The sequence below is a fragment of the Typopeltis vanoorti genome, chromosome 22 (assembly GCF_054136105.1).
Source record: "Typopeltis vanoorti isolate ZY-2024b chromosome 22, IOZ_Tvanoo_1.0, whole genome shotgun sequence".
Lineage (NCBI taxonomy): Eukaryota > Metazoa > Arthropoda > Arachnida > Uropygi > Thelyphonidae > Typopeltis > Typopeltis vanoorti.
This window is the reverse complement of record NC_143570.1, coordinates 33,502,374-33,520,480: the sequence shown is the minus strand read 5'-3', so window position 1 is coordinate 33,520,480 and position 18,107 is coordinate 33,502,374. Positions and strand designations below refer to the sequence as shown.

At 34.9% G+C, this 18,107-nt stretch overlaps 1 protein-coding gene across 3 annotated transcripts in view; it reads right to left on the bottom strand.

Annotated features, from left to right (window-relative positions):
• The window catches only part of Acat1 (Acetyl-CoA acetyltransferase 1), a 159,551-nt gene that overhangs the window by 70,772 nt on the left and 70,672 nt on the right, over window positions 1-18,107 (bottom strand). For all 3 annotated transcript variants that reach the window (XM_090411742.1, XM_090411740.1, XM_090411741.1), the window contains 2 exons: window positions 15,093-15,143; window positions 3,640-3,741 (listed from right to left, as the gene is read on the bottom strand). In XM_090411742.1, coding sequence (XP_090267868.1) covers window positions 3,640-3,741; window positions 15,093-15,143 — 153 coding nt within the window. The remainder of the gene's footprint in view (window positions 1-3,639; window positions 3,742-15,092; window positions 15,144-18,107) is intronic.

Here is an 18,107-nt window from a genome sequence, read left to right as displayed (position 1 = left end):
AAAGAGAGAGTCCATCAGTTCTTATGCATGGGAATAGTAATAATGGCTTCAGCATTCCACTTATCTCCCACAGCACAGCACATTACTGTTGTTTTGTTTAGCCTTTAAAAAAAATAAAATAAATAATAAAAAAAAAACATTTATCTCGAACTATCTGTATATCAGTTGAAAGTTTTGGCTGATGGATAGCACTATTGCTCTCTGGCCCATTGAAAGTGGATTTGAATCCCACTTTGCAATGAATGTTTATGAATCTTTAGATGGTAGACAATCTTCATTGCATGGTATAAGACCATCACACCATACTTAGTGGCATTCTGAAGAGACCTACAAAGGTTTTCATATTTATTTAATCCATAGGGCAAGATTTTTCATTTTCAAACTCTTAACCCACCTGCAACATTCAGATGTACTAGAGTTTTCAACTGTTCATGGAAAGCAATGGCAAAAAATGGCTTATACTAATTCAATGTGAAATGTTTCAATTAAAAGCTTGACTAGTCTATGTTTCAAGAGAAATCTGTGACTGAGACTCAATTATTTCATACATTTTAATGAATATTCGTCTCATGCATCCTATTAATATTTGACTTGTCCACAACATCTTATACATTAACTTTGTCAAGCAACAATGAGATGCAAAGTCTACACTTGATGGGGAAACTTCGAAGAAGATGAGAGATCTGGGAGTGGTGGTGGACAAGGACTTGAAATTAAGTGAGATTGTACAAGTTACGAAGTTGTCACATTAGATAATTGCAATGATGTAAAGGACCTTGACGTGCAGAAATACAGAGGTTTTGATTCCATTGCATACAGCCATGATGAAGCCTCGTATGGATTATTGTGCATAGATTTGGTCACTGGATTTTCATGTTGATGACAGAGAAGATTCACATAGGTGGTGAATGGTCTTTGAAATGTGGAGTATGAAAACAGATTGAATGAATGTAAATTACAAAACCTTGTGAACAGGAGGGGGGGGGGGAATACCATTGAGACATATACAGTAGTGAACAAATTAATCCGAAAAATCCCAGAATATAAAGTCCTTGAAGCAACATTTGACTAACACATCACAAGGATTAAATGAATATGAATCAAGCCCTAGCCTCCCCTCAAGGACCATGGGACCAGAAAACTCGGACAAAGTCTCCAAATCTGCCAAATCAATACAGAAAGTATAAGCTGGGCTAAATGCCAGTACTTATCAAAAATCTTATTGGATAATGACATTAATCTGGTTGCAATACAGGAAAATCATGCAAAAACTGAGGAGCAATTATGGAAAAGAGGAAAAATCCTAGAATATTAAGTCCTTGGAACACATTTGACTCATCATATGGGATTGCTACATATATTAGAAATAACATCGAGAATGCATCCTTACTTTAAACTTCTACAGATGATGACATCTATGAGATTACTATCAAAATTGGTAATGTAACAATTATCAACATTTATAAACAACTGACTACCTCATGGCCAATGCAAGTACTCTATCCATATACTCACCCAGCTGTGTATATAGGTAATTTCAATGGTCATCATGAACAATAGAAATACCAGAATAATAACCAGCATGGAGAAGCTCTAGTTACTTGGGCTGTCACATGAAATGTACCTTATTTTTAATGTTAAGGATGACAGTACATTTAGGTCATTATAACAAGATTGTGTTATAATCCTGGAGACAGGATTATAACCCCGAGTTATGTTTTGTCATCTCTGATAGATTTAAACAGCCCCTACCAGCCAATAGTCAGGTCCTGACAGAATTCCCACATAGCCAACATTGCCCAGTTATTGTAGAGACTGGCTCCCAAATCCCATTAGTCTCTTCAATCCCCCAGCCACAGTGGAACTTTAAGAAGGCCAATTAGCCTACTTTCTCTGAAAAACTCACATAAAATCTGGTCATCTCTCAATAGAATCAGAATAGGACACGGTAGTGCCGACACTTTTCACAAATGGGACAATGTAGTTCCCCAAACTGCGACTGTGGAGCTGAGAAGCAATCAGTGCAACATCTTATACAAGACTGCCCCTTAAGAGCCTACAAGGGAAGTTTTCACGAATTCCTGTTTGCAACCAAAGAATCAAGTTTTTATTTGTAATCTAGATGTTAACTTGCAATTTTTTATTGTTTGTCATAAATTTTATGCTTTGTGACTTGTAATGTCACTAAATAAATAAATAAAATAAATAATTCATCAAGCTTTTGGTTTGGTTCTTGTTTGTTCACAACAATTTTGGTGTTAGTTTACTACTTACGATTTTGCTTTTATTTCGCTATTTTGGTTGAGTGCTGAATGTTTTAACAGTTTTAACTCTCAATGTTGTTTATTAATAGTGTTGTGCATTTTTAATAATGTAAACAAGATGACATTTGTGGTGTTTTATTCATCTCCAAGAAAGCATTCAAAAATATGTACTCTTTCTCAGCACACATCCACGACTTAAAGACAGCATCCCAAACCAATACCATGTGTTGGTTTGGGGTGCTGCTAATGCAATTTTGAAGATGTTTAGGAAGACAAGTACCTTTTCTCCTGACAGAAAAGGAAAATGTAGGCGAAAAAGGAAAACTACACTTACTCAAGATTGTTTACTAGTTAGGAAAAGCAAAATGAATCCAAGATTGTCTGCTGTCAACTGAAATAAAGAACTTGGCAACTGGTGGGATTAATGTTTCTAACATGACAGCCCATCGAAGATTGTCTGAATCAGGAAGGACTGCCCACAGACCAAAACAGAAACAACTGTTGATGAAGGCTATGCAGAAAAAGAGGCTCTAGTGGGCAAAGGTGTACAAAGATTTGACAAAAAGGAAAAATACACTTGCTCAAGATTGTTTACTAGTTAGGAAAGGCAAAATGAATCCAAGATTGTCTACTGTACACTTAATTAAAGACTTGGCAGCTAGTGGGATTAAATGTTTTTCACATGGCAGTCCATCGAAGATAGTTGGAAGCAGGGAGGACTATGCACAGATAAAAAAAAAAAAAAACTGTTGACGAAGGCCATGCATGCAGAAAAAGAGGCTCCACTGGGCCAAAGTGTACAAAGATTCGACTGTTGAAAAGTGGAAGATCATAATATTAGATAAGAGCCATTTCTTTGTCCAAGGAGAGCAAGTGCCCCTTGTTTGCAAATCAGTGGCTGAGAAGACGTCTTCCACCCACCTTCAACAAGCTCCTAAACACCCAGCTAAAAAGATGTTCTGGAGTTGTTTTACACACTGACGGTCCAGTATCACTAGTTCTTGTTGACAATATGATGAAAATTCTAAATTGATTATTAATATTAAATAAAAAATGTTTCATCATTTCCATTCTGACCACTAACAATTACTAAAGTGTTCTTTGTATGTCAGCCAGTTATCTTTGTTTCTTAACACAAAATGTAACTTAAATTATACATATTTTTGGTCGTAAAATGTTAAAACATATAAGACTTATTGTTAAACTGACCATAGATTTTTAATTCGTACATATGTTTATACAATACTGCCTTTATTTACTTTATAAACAATAGGCAATATTGTATGAACATATGTACAAATTAAAAATCTTTGGTCAGTTTAACAATAAGTCTTATATGTTTTAACAAAATGAAACTATAATTCTGAATACATACTTGAACTGATGATGCTGTTCTTTTATAACTTTGAATAGCATATTCATCTTGAGCTCGCCTTGATATATCATATTTCTTTGCTGTGTTCTCAGCACAATTTCCCTATATATAAGGTGAAGGGAAAAAAGCATAGCTTAGCTATCAACTCTTAAAAAATAAATTTAAAAAAATATTTTAAAAGGCAAAATTGTATTGCAAAATTGAAAAATGTTTTAATATTTTAAAATGCAAAAATTTAGGTGTAGGTGTAGTTAATAAATGTCCACTCAAATGCAAATAACTTTCAGCTCTAAAAATACTTCAGCTTAAGGCATGGACTCCATGGGGCCAAAAGAATTTTACAGGAATTCTAACACAATGCAGACTCAGCTGTCTCTCACATTTTCCTTCAGAGCAGACTTTGTTTGATTTCTGCTGCAAACAGCTCAGTTCACCTATTTTCACAGAAGTGCAATGCAGGAGCAACTGACCAAATAAGCCACACAGATTATGGTTAAATTACCATCAAGTCTTTGAACTATTCTCAAACAACCTGTATCTTGTAACATAGTGCATCATCTTGCTTGAAATAACATTACAAGATGGATAAATTGTGCAGCATAAAGTAAATGGACCTAATTAATAACAACATTCAAGTAAACTGTGGCACAGCACACAGACATTGTTCAACTAGCATTAGAGACTTAAAATGTGTGAAGAAAATGTTCATCACACCACCATCACTAACTTGCATGATGGGTCCAGTGATAATGATGCTATCGCAATACTCTGACCTTGCTGAAAATAAGAGCTGGGATTCATTGGACCAGACAACTCTTTTCCAATCCACTAGTCTGGTATAGGTGTACCTATGCCCAGATACCTACAGCTGCTTGTTTTGTGAGATTCTGGCATACTGCTTTCCAGATCAGTTGTACTGCACTGCAATTTGACTGATTACAGCCTATGATAGAATGCATGATTCTTGAAATTCTCCATCAGTCTTCATATCAGCAAGCTGTCTTCAGAACCTAGCTGATTTTTTTTTCTTCTTAATGTTAGACCATTTTGCATGATCACCACTAGCAGTTTCAATGACACTTGCATCAATATGTCTAGTGCCAATTATTCCACCTTACTAAAAGTCAATCAAGGTTGCACTGCTGGCCTATCATTGCTTTGAGTTACAATGATGGGCCACACTCCTTTCCTTCATTAATGAAACTTCTCCAACGAAGCAGGGAATTCTACATATCTAAATAAACTGACCATTTATCATACATGTTATTTTTACTGCACAATTCAGAATTACTGGGCTCTTAGTTATAAGAGCCCAGTAACAATTACTATTTCACGAGTACTTTTTACTGGTAACTTTCTTCCAGACTAGTCTATTATTTGTCAGGTGTAGATTCAACTCTAACAGTGTGACTGTCTAACTTGGCCAGCCTGCTTTCCAAACGATTGCAAGTTCAAAATCCTACCATGAGGATAGATGGCTTTAGGTGGTAGATGATTTTCATCTCCTTATGTGTTAATCTACCATCCTTCTTATTCGAGGCCTGAAGCAGCTTGAAAAAAAGGTTTGTGTTTGGTCTCTAGAGTACGGTTTCTGGATTATTTAACCTCAGGTTCACACACAATACTAATATTAAACTATAAGTTTACCACTATTCATTGGTGGATCACAAACACACTGAATCAACTTCTTCTCTCCCAAAGTCCTAAATGGACTGCTGGGTCACTCATGGCTAGTAGATAATGTTCTTCATTAGCCTCCTCCAGTCATCTCATCTCTTGTTCTTGATGTCAATTGAGAAAAGGAGGAACTTGTCCATTTTTTGATGTTATGAATTAATTTTAAACTGGGTCAGCCCCTAACCCTTGATGCCGGAACAATTCCTTCTAGCTTGCTTTGGGATGCCATTAGCCCTTTCCACATGTCCGAACTATTTCATCTGTCTTCTTCTGATAACTGTCAGAATGTTTTTTATGTAAATTTCCTTTATAATATCTTCATTTTAATATTATTATTATGTGGTACCTCCAATGACTCATTGCAGGAGGACACATCACAGAGCTCACCATCTCCACTACTTAATCTTTCATCTACACACAACAGCACTATCTAATATCACACAATGTTATCTACCACCCACAACGGTATTTTCTGTCTGTATAATGCATGTCTTCTCAGACTGATTTGTCTGTATATGGAATGAAACACCTGAATATCTGGTTAAAAAAAAAAAAAACTGCTTCCTCTGTGTGACTTCAGCTAAAGTCCCATATAAAGATTTCTCTTATGATGAGAGTTTAATCAATAATTTTAATCTCTCATGATTCTAATAATAACAACAATAGCATGATTCTGACAATGATTCTGTAAGATGTTCTAATTTTCTTCAGAACTCTCATATCTGTAATCCCTCTAAACTCAACTGTTTTATTTCAAAATCCATAAGTTACAAATGGTTTGTACAATGACTTGTGTAGGTGTTTTGGTTGATTTCTCTCATCGCATATAAATTTATTTAACTGGCTTCCTTATATTCTAGCTTTACTTATTCTATTATTTATTTCCATAATAAATTTGCTGCCTTCACTAAAAACTTTGCCTTAGTAGTTGAAATGTGTAGTCTGTTTTATACATTCACTACTGAAAGTACAGCTGATGTTCATTTTCCAGCTGTTTTCATAATCTGTCTTATTTTTATTTTATTGCAGGTTTACTTATCAAATTTCTCACACCAATTATTTAATGGTTGTAGCAGATTTATTTAAGTGAATCATACCATCTACATAGAATAAAGAGCTAAGCTTAATATCTTGATTTGATTATCAGATTTCACCACTTTCTTTAAAAAAGTAGCCCATTCAGATCAAAAATAACAGTGAAGAGAGCATACAGTGCTGGCACACCTACATCAAACAACCATTATGTATATCCTTTAACATAACTGGTTTGCAACTTATACATAAGCTATATATCATTCCATTTATGTAATACAGATTTAGTGCTTTAAATAGCTTTCATCTGGCAGCTTATGATATGCTTTTAGATCAGTTAAACTTTTAAACAGAGATCATTATACTTAATAAATTATATTCTTGTATTTTCCTTTATCAGGCATGAGCACGAGGTATAAACACATGGTCATGAAGCTGACTCATGTGTCATATTTAAGTAATGGATTAAAAACAGGAATATAATTAATGTAAAATTTACTTTATAAACAAGCGAAAAATCTCACTACATCTTTATCACATCCAGAGTATTTTAATAATATGGTAAAACACCAGCTACTTGTATACGGAAATATGATTTCTGCCATTGATTGAGCTCTCAAAGTCATCTACATAAGTCTAAATTCTCAATGATTATTAAGAATGTAGACTTATGCAGATGACTTCGAGAGCTCAATCAATGGCAGAAATCACCAAAACAACAAAGCATAAAAAATCATTAAAAAAATCTTTATTATCTATGTAGTTATATTTTGCTGGATTTCAAACCAATATCTTCAGAGCAACTACCTGTGAGAGTGCTTAAGCAATAACGAGTGCAGGAAACAACTCAAATTGTGATGATAAAAGACCAAATTCCTAATCTAGCTTCCACTAATACTGTACAGAAGTAGTTTTTTTATGGCTATAGGGATGAAGATGATCTTACCAAATTTTTGGCAGATTAATGCAACCATACCAACCAAGCCGGCCTGGTTGGTCGCGTGGTTAGCATATACACTCTCCAGCCAAAAGGCTGTGGGTTCAAATCCCCCACCATGGGCATGGATGTTTGCGATTGTCTGTAAAAATTCTAGTGGTAGTGGGCGATGGTAGATGGCGTTGGTGTAGATGATGAAGGTAATTGCAGTTGGTGGAGCTGTGAAGATGGGTTGTAGAGCAGGTGCCTCTCTCTCGATGAGTGTTTGGACTCCTTGGAGGTGTTACATAATAATACTTGTTGTGGTTAGGAGAGTGTTTCACATAGCATGCAGACTAAAAACAGTCTCCAACTTCTAAGCTTCTATATATCACAATGGTTTTCTTCAATCTAATCCTGTGTGAAATGCTATCCAAAGAATGGTCTGTTAGTAATGACTTGCCATAATGATGGTAGCATATATATTTCTCTGAGGCAGATGCTAGCCTGTCCATAGTAGGCCATGTTCCACTCAAAGGGTACGTCATACAGGACACATTAGAGGATGGAGTTTGTAATGTACTGATGTAATGATGTAATGATGAACTGAGATGGAGGTTCTGAATGCAAATGAGTGAATACACAGACTGTGTAAGAGAACTGGTGTGGATTATGTAGATGTATGGGATGATTATAATGGTCAAAAGGATTTTACTTGCAGAATGAATTTAAATGGATTTTGGTTGATTGGAGAGATTGTTAGATGGCAAAAGAATGAATGTAAATAGGAAAACTAGACATACCAGGGATAATGCAGGAGAATCTGGATGTGTGCATAATGATGAAGGATCTAAATTGTTGTGACTAATTATACTGATTCCTGGTATTCTGGACATCAGGAATAAAAGTGATGAGTTCTTGGCATTGGTAGGTGCAAAGGGGACAAAAGTTAAGTAAGACCTAGTTGACTGAAAGAGATATCCCTAAAGGGATAGAATGTAATGAGCACAATGTATTCAGGGAGGACAGGAAGGGTGGGGAAATATTACTAATGATTGCATGTGAATTAAATTCAATCAGGTTAGAAATTTCCAAATGAATCATAGTATGAGTAATGAAAATACTAGCAATAGATCTCATGCTGTTGCCTGTATTATTACAGAGGTTAAAAGGACAAAATGCTTAATTGTGTATTGCTGCTAATCTAGGGACTTGGGTCAAAGGGATGGACTGCATGAACAAGTAAAACTCATGTATGCAATGGTGATTTTAACTATGTGGAAAGAAAGAGACTGGAGCAATGAGATAGCATATAAATGAAAGGAAAGAGAATTGAGAATTAACTAGCTAAAGTAGGATGTAAGGGATCTGAGATTATCTATAAATGAGGTGACTATCATGGCAAAATTATCTCAGATCAATGCAAAATTATCACATTTATAAAATTATCTCAGATCATGAGAAAGAGCCTGATCATGGAGTGGTATATATAGAGCCAAGACAGATAACTGTGACAAGCTGAGAAGGCAACATCAGGCAGCACCCTGGATTAAGAAACTTCATGGTAGAGGAATCAGCAATGCACAGGAAATAGTTCAAGGATATCTGAAAGCAACTATATTTGACTGCATCCAGAGTAAGGAGAATGAATCATGTAAGAGTTAAATGGATGAATAACAAATTAAAGATACCAAGAAATTATATACTTAGATTAATCCTTTATCGAAGTGTAAGCAAACAAAGTTTGCACCTGAAGTATTTTCAGGACTGGGGCAACTCGTGGTAAAGGTATGACTTCACATCACTTGCCTTGGTATCCCATAATGCAAAGCACATCTCCTTGCGTACATGTATAATGCTATGCGTTATGGGAAGAGTCACTACCCAGACCAGTTTTGACCTTAATTGAGGTTTCATCAGTGGGAGCCAGATCCAGCAGTGATACCAAGGTTGAAGTAATGCAGAAGTCATATTTTCATATATGAGTTGCCAAAAGTTCACACCTTATTATTAAAATACTCTGGATTAGAGATAGGTAGTTGTTGAGACCTCCACATAGCCTTTAAAGGAATGCAGAGAACCAACCAGGGCTTCTGATCTAATATCCAATCCTCACCTTCTCGTGGTGCACCCTGTTGGGTATCTACTTGGATACTGAACGAATGAGGATGGGCTGGCAATTTGGGATTTAGCCAACCAAACTGTATTCTTATTGGTTAAATCAAAATAAAAAAAATGATGGTACGACATGACAAAATTTAATGCCGGCTGGGGCGTCGCCCGGTTAAACAAGGCCGCCATTGTTTTCGCCAGGGAACCAGGGCAAACAGTGAAAAGTCAGCTACTGGAACAAATCTGAAAACAAACCCCAACTCAACATCACCAGAGTTAAAGATCAGTACTATCAACATAAGAAGCCTGAATGGCAAAGAAATGGAGCTAGCTGAGGAATTAGATAAGTACCAGATCGACATAATAGGGGCGACTGAAACAAAAAAGGCAAAAACTGGCGAGATCTTTCTGAGCAATAAATACAAAATGTTATATTCAGGCAATGACAATCAAGGAAAAGAAGGAGTAGCCATAGTATTCAACACAAAATATGAGGCTAATCTTCTTGAATGGCAGTCAGTCTCAACTAGAGTAATGTGGGCAAATGTGAGAATGGGGAACTGGACAATGAGACTTATTTGTGCCTATGGTCCCACAGAAGGTTCTACTAAGGTAGAAGTAGAGGAATTTTTTTGAGGCTTTAGAAAAAGCAACTGACACAACGAAAAAGGAAAAGTTGGTCCTTGTTGGGGATCTAAATAGCAGAGTAGGAAATGATTGTCAGACATACAAAAATATTTTGGGAAAATTTGGAGAAAAGAGCAAAGTTAATAATAATAGCAAATATCTGTTGGATTTCTGCTCAGGGCATCGAATGGTTATTACTAACACCATGTTCCAACATAGAAATGTGCACAAATTCACATGGAGAGAAGAGGCAAGGAATAAGAAAAGTCTTATTGACTATGTTATTGTTGATAGTGATGTTTTCTCCTTGGTGCAGGATACCAGAGTGTACAGAGGATTTGAAATTGGAAGCGATCACTATTTAGTCTTGAGCAGGATAAAATTGAATTTCATATTGAAAAGAATGACATGTAAGAAAGTTTTAGAGCGAATAAAAGTCGAGCAGCTCTCAGATGTGAACTGGAGACTAAAATACACAAAGATTATTGAAGAAAAAATGAAAGAGTTTGAGAACAGGAATCAAACCTTGGAGATTCGGTGGCAAACTCTGAAGAAAACATTGATTGATTCTGCCAGAGAGGCATGTGGTGAGGTTGTCTGCAAGGATAAAAAAATCAGAACTCCATGGTGGACACAGGAAGTTAAAGAGGCAGTGAAGGAAAAGAAGAAAGCATATCAAAAGTTCTGTCAAATAAGTCAGCTCGTGCTCTTAGAGAATACAGAGTCAAAGGCAAGAATGCTAAACACTGTGTAAAACTAGCTAAACAAAAGTCATGGGAGGACTTTGTCAAGAATATAGAAAATAAATATCAAGAAGGTGGCAAAATATTCTGGAGGTTGTTGAAGAAGCTTAGGAATGGAAGAAAGAGTGCTGTAAAAGGAGTTAGAGATGATAAAGGTGACATGAAAATGGGAGAAAACGATATCCTTGAAGTATGGAGTAATTACTTTGAAAAACTGCTAAATGAAACAAGTAATGATGACAGCACAGTGGTAAAAAAACACTGCCCAGGCATACAGTCAGGAATATATATCCATACTTGAAGTAGAAAAAGGCAAAGGCTTGAAATGTGGAAAGGCAGCAGGAGTAGATGATATTTGACCAGAAATGCTGAAGTATGGTGGTACAAGTCTTACAGTGGCTGCACTGCATAGTTCGGAAAGCCTGGACAGAGGGATGAATTCCCGATGATTGGAGTAGAGCTCTCAGAGTACCCATATATAAAAAGGGAAATAAAACTGAATGTGAGAATTACAGAGGTATTTCCCTAATGAGTGTTCCTGGCAAGATCTATGCAAGTATACTTGAGAAACAGTTGAGAAGAATTGTGGAAGAAAAGCTTGGTGAAGAACAAGCTGGATTCAGGCCAAATAGAGGTTGTCAGGATCAGATCTTCACTTTATGACAAATAGTCGAGAAAGCATGGGAATATAACAGAGATCTGTATTTCAGTTTTGTCGATTTGGAAAAGGCATATGACAAGGTGCCAAGAGAGAAGCTATTCAATACGCTACAGTTATATGGTGTCAATGGGACATTATATCAAGCAATACTTATTCTTTATTTGAGTTGTAAGACAGCAGTTAGAATTGAAGGAAGTACAGGAAGATGGTTTAATGTTAAATCTGGTGTGAGACAAGGATGTACATTATCCCCTCTGTTATTCGTTATCTATATGGATCACATTATGAAAGAAAGTGGTATTAAACATGATATCAAAATTGGAGATGTTAATGTCAGCTCTTTGCTTTATGCGGATGATGTTATACTTCTAAATAAATCTGCTACAAGTCTGCAAGATTCTCTAACTAAATTGAATAGCTGTTGTAATAGATATGGTATGAAGGTCAGCAATAAAAAGACAAAGACAATGAAAATAGGCAGAATCATTGAAAATGTCAACTGTGTTGTTGTGAATGGAGAACCTGATAAACAGGTGAAACATTTCAGCTACTTAGGCACGATTTTTACTGAAGATAGTAAATTAAATATAGAAATAGACAACAGAATCAGCAAAGCTAGTATGGTAGGAAGTCAATTGAATAAATTCATATCTAATAAGAGAGAAATTAGTTGGAACACTAAATTAGCTGTATACAAGACAGTGTTCAAACCAGTTTTAACTTATGGATCTGAGAGTTGGGTCAGAAGTAAAACACTTGACCAAAGACTAGAGACCGCAGATATGAGAGTCCTGAGAAAGATTATAGGCATGAATAGATGGCATCAATGGCAATATCATATTAAAAATGAGGATATTTCCAAAGAACTTGACATTGTCAACATCCAGGAATGCGTTAGCAGAGCTAATCTCAGTTGGTATGGTCAGTTAAACAGAATGGGCGAAGAAAGATTAGCAAAACAAGTGTTCTCTGCCAGGTTGGCAGCAAAATGGCCCAGAGGAAGTCCAAGATATAGGTGGATTGATACGGTACAAAGTGCCTTAGACGATAGAAATATAAGATCTGATAATGTTGGAGTCTAGACAAGTAACAGACTGATTTGGAGGAAAATTGTAGATAGGAAGTTAGTAATGATGTAATTTTTTTCATGTAGTACTATCATATCCTGTACACCCCTTGAGGGTACATGGCAGGAATTTGATGACGATGATGAGTTGTTGAAAGTTTTTCCACTAGGTTATACTATAAATTAAAGATACCAAGAAATTATATACTTGATTTAATCCTTTATCCAAGTGTAAACAAACAAAGTTTGCTCCTGAAGTATTTTCAGGACTGGGCAACTTGCGCTAAAGGTGGTATGATTTCACATCACTTGCCTTGGTATCCCATACTGCAAAGCACATCTTCTTGAGGACATGTATAATGCTCTGCATTAGGGATGAATAACAGTTTGAAGTAAGAACAGCATAAAAAGAAAATATTGTTAATCCATTATTAGGAGAAAGGTGATGATTAGGTCGAGGAAAAGTTTACAAAAATCAGGTTAAGAAGGTGATAGCTATAATAAGGAAGATAAAATCACTACGTAAAGAAGTTAGCCAAACAAGATAGGGGAATTCAAGAGAATTTTTTTGTTAAGTGGCAAGTAAAAGGAAGAACAGGCTATGAAAGTATAACCTCTATGTAAAGGACAACATGGTTTTGCTATAGTTAAGATAAAAAGACAAATGGCTTTTTATCTTAATTATAACATCTCCTAGGAGCTGTGTTTTACATTATGAGAAAATATCAAGAATAGTGAGGGAGCTTGCTCCACCTTTACTTTGAATTGCCTTCGCCGATAGTTTTTTGGCATGAAACTTATAGATCGTAGTTATCGATCTTTAGTTTTGCTTACTGGCTATAAAACAACAAAGGATGTTTATCCCCTGATTTTCTATGGTTTTGCTATGTTGGTAGGTTCTGCTCTAACAATCTGCTCACTTTCCATAAAAGAGTGACAACAGAGTTGGATACAGGGGTAGATATAACACAATATTTTGGTATCAAGAATCAGTATCTCTAGACTGATCATTTAGCTACTGGATAGGCTGATATACATACAACATACAGAAGCAGGTACTGAGTACTTTGATTCTCTGTAAAGAACAACATAGCACTGGTAGGTCTTGCTTTAGCAATATGCTCACTTTCTATAATAGACCTAACAAACCTGCATACACAGAGAGAGAGAGAGAGAGAGAGAATGACTATACCACAATACTACCCAAGGCATTCGACAAATTCCACATAGGAGGGTGTTATATGTGTTGAAAGGGGGGGGGGAGATACAAAAGAAGCCTGTGATATGGGTAAGAGAGTGATTGACATTGACAATGAAGTCATCACACTAGATAACTACAGTATAGAGGATAGCAAACTTGTAGGAATAAAAACAAGAAAGCAATTCTCTAATTTTACAGGGTTTGATAAGGCCACACCTGGAGCAATATGCTAAGATGATAGATATCCTGCCAGTGGAATTATGCCTATGAGGAGACTGAAGAAATAGTGGTCTTCAACGTATGAGATACAGACAGATTAGAAGAGATAATATAGAAACATACCAGTTGGGAAGTGAATTTTATGGTACAGATACAAGTGAGCCTTAGCAGGTTATGGCAGGTGGTGAAGAATTCAATGAGTCCTTAGATTTCGTGAAGTCCACATAATGACAAAAAAAAAAAAAAAAAAGCTGTGAAGTCCCTTTTTCATGAGGATTGGACCTATCATGCTAATCTCCATTAAAACAGAACCTTACAGCTAATTTGGTTTTTCTTTTGTAGTCATTTAACATACAATAATTCAAGTATTGTAGAATTTTTTTTTTTTCACTTGGTCACAAAGTAAATCATACTTGAAGAAATTATATTCTTGTTTAATCCTTTACCCAAATATAAGTAAACAAAGTTTTCACATGAAGTATCATCATGACTAGGCTATTTGTATGACTTCACATCAATTTCCTCAGTATCCCATAATGCAAAGCATACTTCCTTTCCGACATGTATATTACTATGCATTTTGGGAAGAATCACTACCCAGATTGATTTTGGTTTAATAGTAAGGTGATATCTTTTTAGTACTTGTAGATGGAAAATATATGACCTCTGCAATAATACAACCTTGTTATCTTTCTGAATAGTTCCCTCTAATGAGATCTAAATCAAGACTGAAATACATTTCTACCATGGATGATGATGATGCCAAGGGTTAGATAGAGCTGGGAACTTTTCCATGTCCAAATATGTTTTTTTGCTACTTCAGTCATCAAATAATTTGGAAGTATCATATATATAAAGTGACTACCTTAAGGACAATCCTTACAAAATTTCAAAGCTATATCAGCTTAACTAGACATTTTTACAAACATTATGTCATACTAGGATTTGAACTAGCAGGTTATAGACAGCAAATTGAAGGCTCCTTCCAATTTAAAAAGACCTTAAATGGTATCGTGCAAGATCTGTACTGTCAGATGAAGAAGAACTGAAAAAGGAACTACAACATCTTAAATGGACCTTTAAAAACAATGGCTACTCTCTAAAAAAAAAAATATATATATATAATAACCAACTGTAAATTATTACTAAAAATTTGAATTTTATGTTCCACTTAAAGCCATCTTTGTAAATTAACTCACCATGTGAATTTTCTTATAAGCATCTGTTAAACCATCAGAGACCAAGCTGTCCTAAAATCAAAACAAAACAAGAATTTAGCACAGGGGAAAAAAAATTAAGAGATAATGAAATAAAATCTCTCTCTCTCACACACACACAAAGCAAGAGTTTATAAGACTGAAAACCAGAATAAGATGGTTACAATTATTTTAATTAAAAGCACATTACATCCTAATTACATAGGATTTCTTCAGGTGTAAACACAAAAATTAGTGGACTAACAAAGGTGATGACCACTATGTAGTTATACAAGAGGCTAGGCTGAATACATTGTGCATGTACTCAGTCTCTTGTATAACTCAGAGATTGAGTACATTGTACATGTTTATGCATTTGTGTACATGAGTTTGGCTAATGATGTCATTTCTAAGGATTTTCAAATTCTTCTCTCGGTTATGTCATAGCAATAAAGTTCAGATTTATCCCATAACACTTGATGTCTTGTTGCCAAAGCATCTTGTGGGTCAGCTGAAGATGAGTACATGTGATGATGAAACAGAGGCCTTGCTTCTTCAGAACTCGGATGTGTTCTGTCTGTCCACTGTAAGATGATCTGTTCATACTATAACCAATAGATGCCTGGATGATTCAAATAGACCATGTCAAGATTTTGTGGATCAGAGTAGTGATATCATCTTGATAAAGGGAAGTAAATGCTGTTTTGATTTTATGTTCTCTAAGTATTTTTGCAAGTTTTACATAAACAGAGGTAATATATAAAGAGTGATAAATCCTCTGTTTTCTTCATCATTAAAAATATCTCTAATCTCATGCTCATTAAATAGTCCAGAGATATTATAGCCATTTTGAAGAAAAGTGTTTTTTTTAAATATTGTTGTTCTTTAGCTAGTTCATCCTTGTTAGCAATGAGCTGGTGGACTCTTGTTCCTAGTGTAAAAATAATACTCAATTTTTGAAGTCTATAGGCTTTCAAAATATAGAGACTTTTAATTTACTAGATTCCTTAGTTAGTTGAGCATCCAGAAATACTAGTTAGACCCATTAGATTCTAACTGGTAAGTGAATTTTATGTTAGGATGTTAACAATGGAGATACTCATGAAAATGCAGAAGTGAAGGTAGTCCATGGTTTCAGCATAAGAATATATCATCAATATACTTTTAGTCTGGTTGTCTGCCTTATAAGCTCTAACTTACATATCCATGAAATGGCAAAGTCTACTTGCTTTTATATATATATCAAATATGATATATATATATATATATATATATATATATATATATATATATATATATATATATACACATATACATATATATAGATAGATAGATCTATATTCATCTTATCTAATGTTGTCATGCAACTTCTAGAAATAACAGTTCCAAAAACGTAGCATGTAGATCTTAATCTAGTAGTTAAGTAGTCAGAATACTAAATAAGATTGAATTAAATATTTAAAAAAGACCCAAAATGATTTTTTTTTCTTTTTTTCTATGGAATTTGTAAAATTCATAAAATTCCAGGAGAGTAGTCTCTGTGAATTTACTTTGGAGAGTAAAACTGAGATCTTAAGCCCAATCAAATTGGCCTTGTTACATTTAAAATTTAGAAATTTACCGTGGTTGTTAAAGCAGAATATTTAATATCAAGAAAGATAAAAGAACTTTTTAATTCTATAACTTCTATAATTATAATAATAAAATTCCAACTAAGTTTCATAGCTGAGAAACATTTATTTTGTTTTATGTAACTACGCAGAATGGTCTCATTTAGCTGGAATTATAGATAAAGCAAGTAAAGATTTGAAAATAACATTCATAATAAAAATTATGGAAACAACTACCGTGTTAGAGTAAAACTTCAGTTTAATATAAAGGTAAGGTCATGGGCTCATCACTATCCCCCACCCCCACCCCAATTGCTAACTTTTATATGGAAGCTTTTGAGCAACATGTTCTAGATTTCTTTACTTTAAAACCTAGTTTGGCTCAGATACTTTGACAATGTTTTTGTTATCTGGCCGCATAGCCACCAAATGTTAAACACCTTCTAAGCCACATGAACAAACATGAGTGTATATAATTTACTATTGAAATTGAAAATCAGAACTCACTTCCTTTTCTAGATACATTGGTCACACATCTTCCTTCAGGCAGTCTACCCTTCACTGTTTACTGCAAGCCTACGCATACCAGCCAATATATACAAGTTAACTCATATCACCACCCTTTACAAAAACTTGGCGTCATTAACATCCCCCCCCCCCCCCCAAAAAAAAAAAAAAAAAAACAGAGCTATAACAATTTGCTCTAATGAACAAGCAAGCTCTTAAACAAGAATTACAAATTATTGGCAATACATTTATAAATAATGGCTATAGCAAAAATACTATAAATAAAGTTCTTTATGGAACTTCATCAAAAAATACATATAATATAGATTAGTGAAACCATAGCTATCCCATACATTAAAGGGTTATCAGAAAAAATGAATAGAATTCTACACCATTATAATCTTAATGCCACTTTTAAACCACTTATAGAATTAAAAAACATATTCGACTCCTCTAAGGATCCCCCACCCCCCCATCGACTCACCCTGGAGTTTATTATATCTATTGCACCTGTAATTTACATTACACTGGTGAAACTGGATGTACAATCCCTAATGTTAACAATAATGGTGGCATAAAAATCCCAAGAACACATTCAGCTCACTTAGTTCTTCAAATCCAGCAAACCCTGACTTTAGGACTCTAAGCAATTATTTCAAATTTTATTGGCAATCATGCATACTGTTTTAATTTATATGTATACTTATATAAAAGTAACTTTGTGTGAACAAGTTGCTCTCTAGCTTAATTTATTTTTGTAACCAAATAAATAATAATAATAAAAGGAGTCAAGCATTCATGGAATAAGGGTGGGGTTTTTTTTTTTTTTGCCAGAGATCAATGCCAGCAGTTTGAATGTTGACCAAATCAATGTAACTTTAGCATCCCATGTAGATTGGAA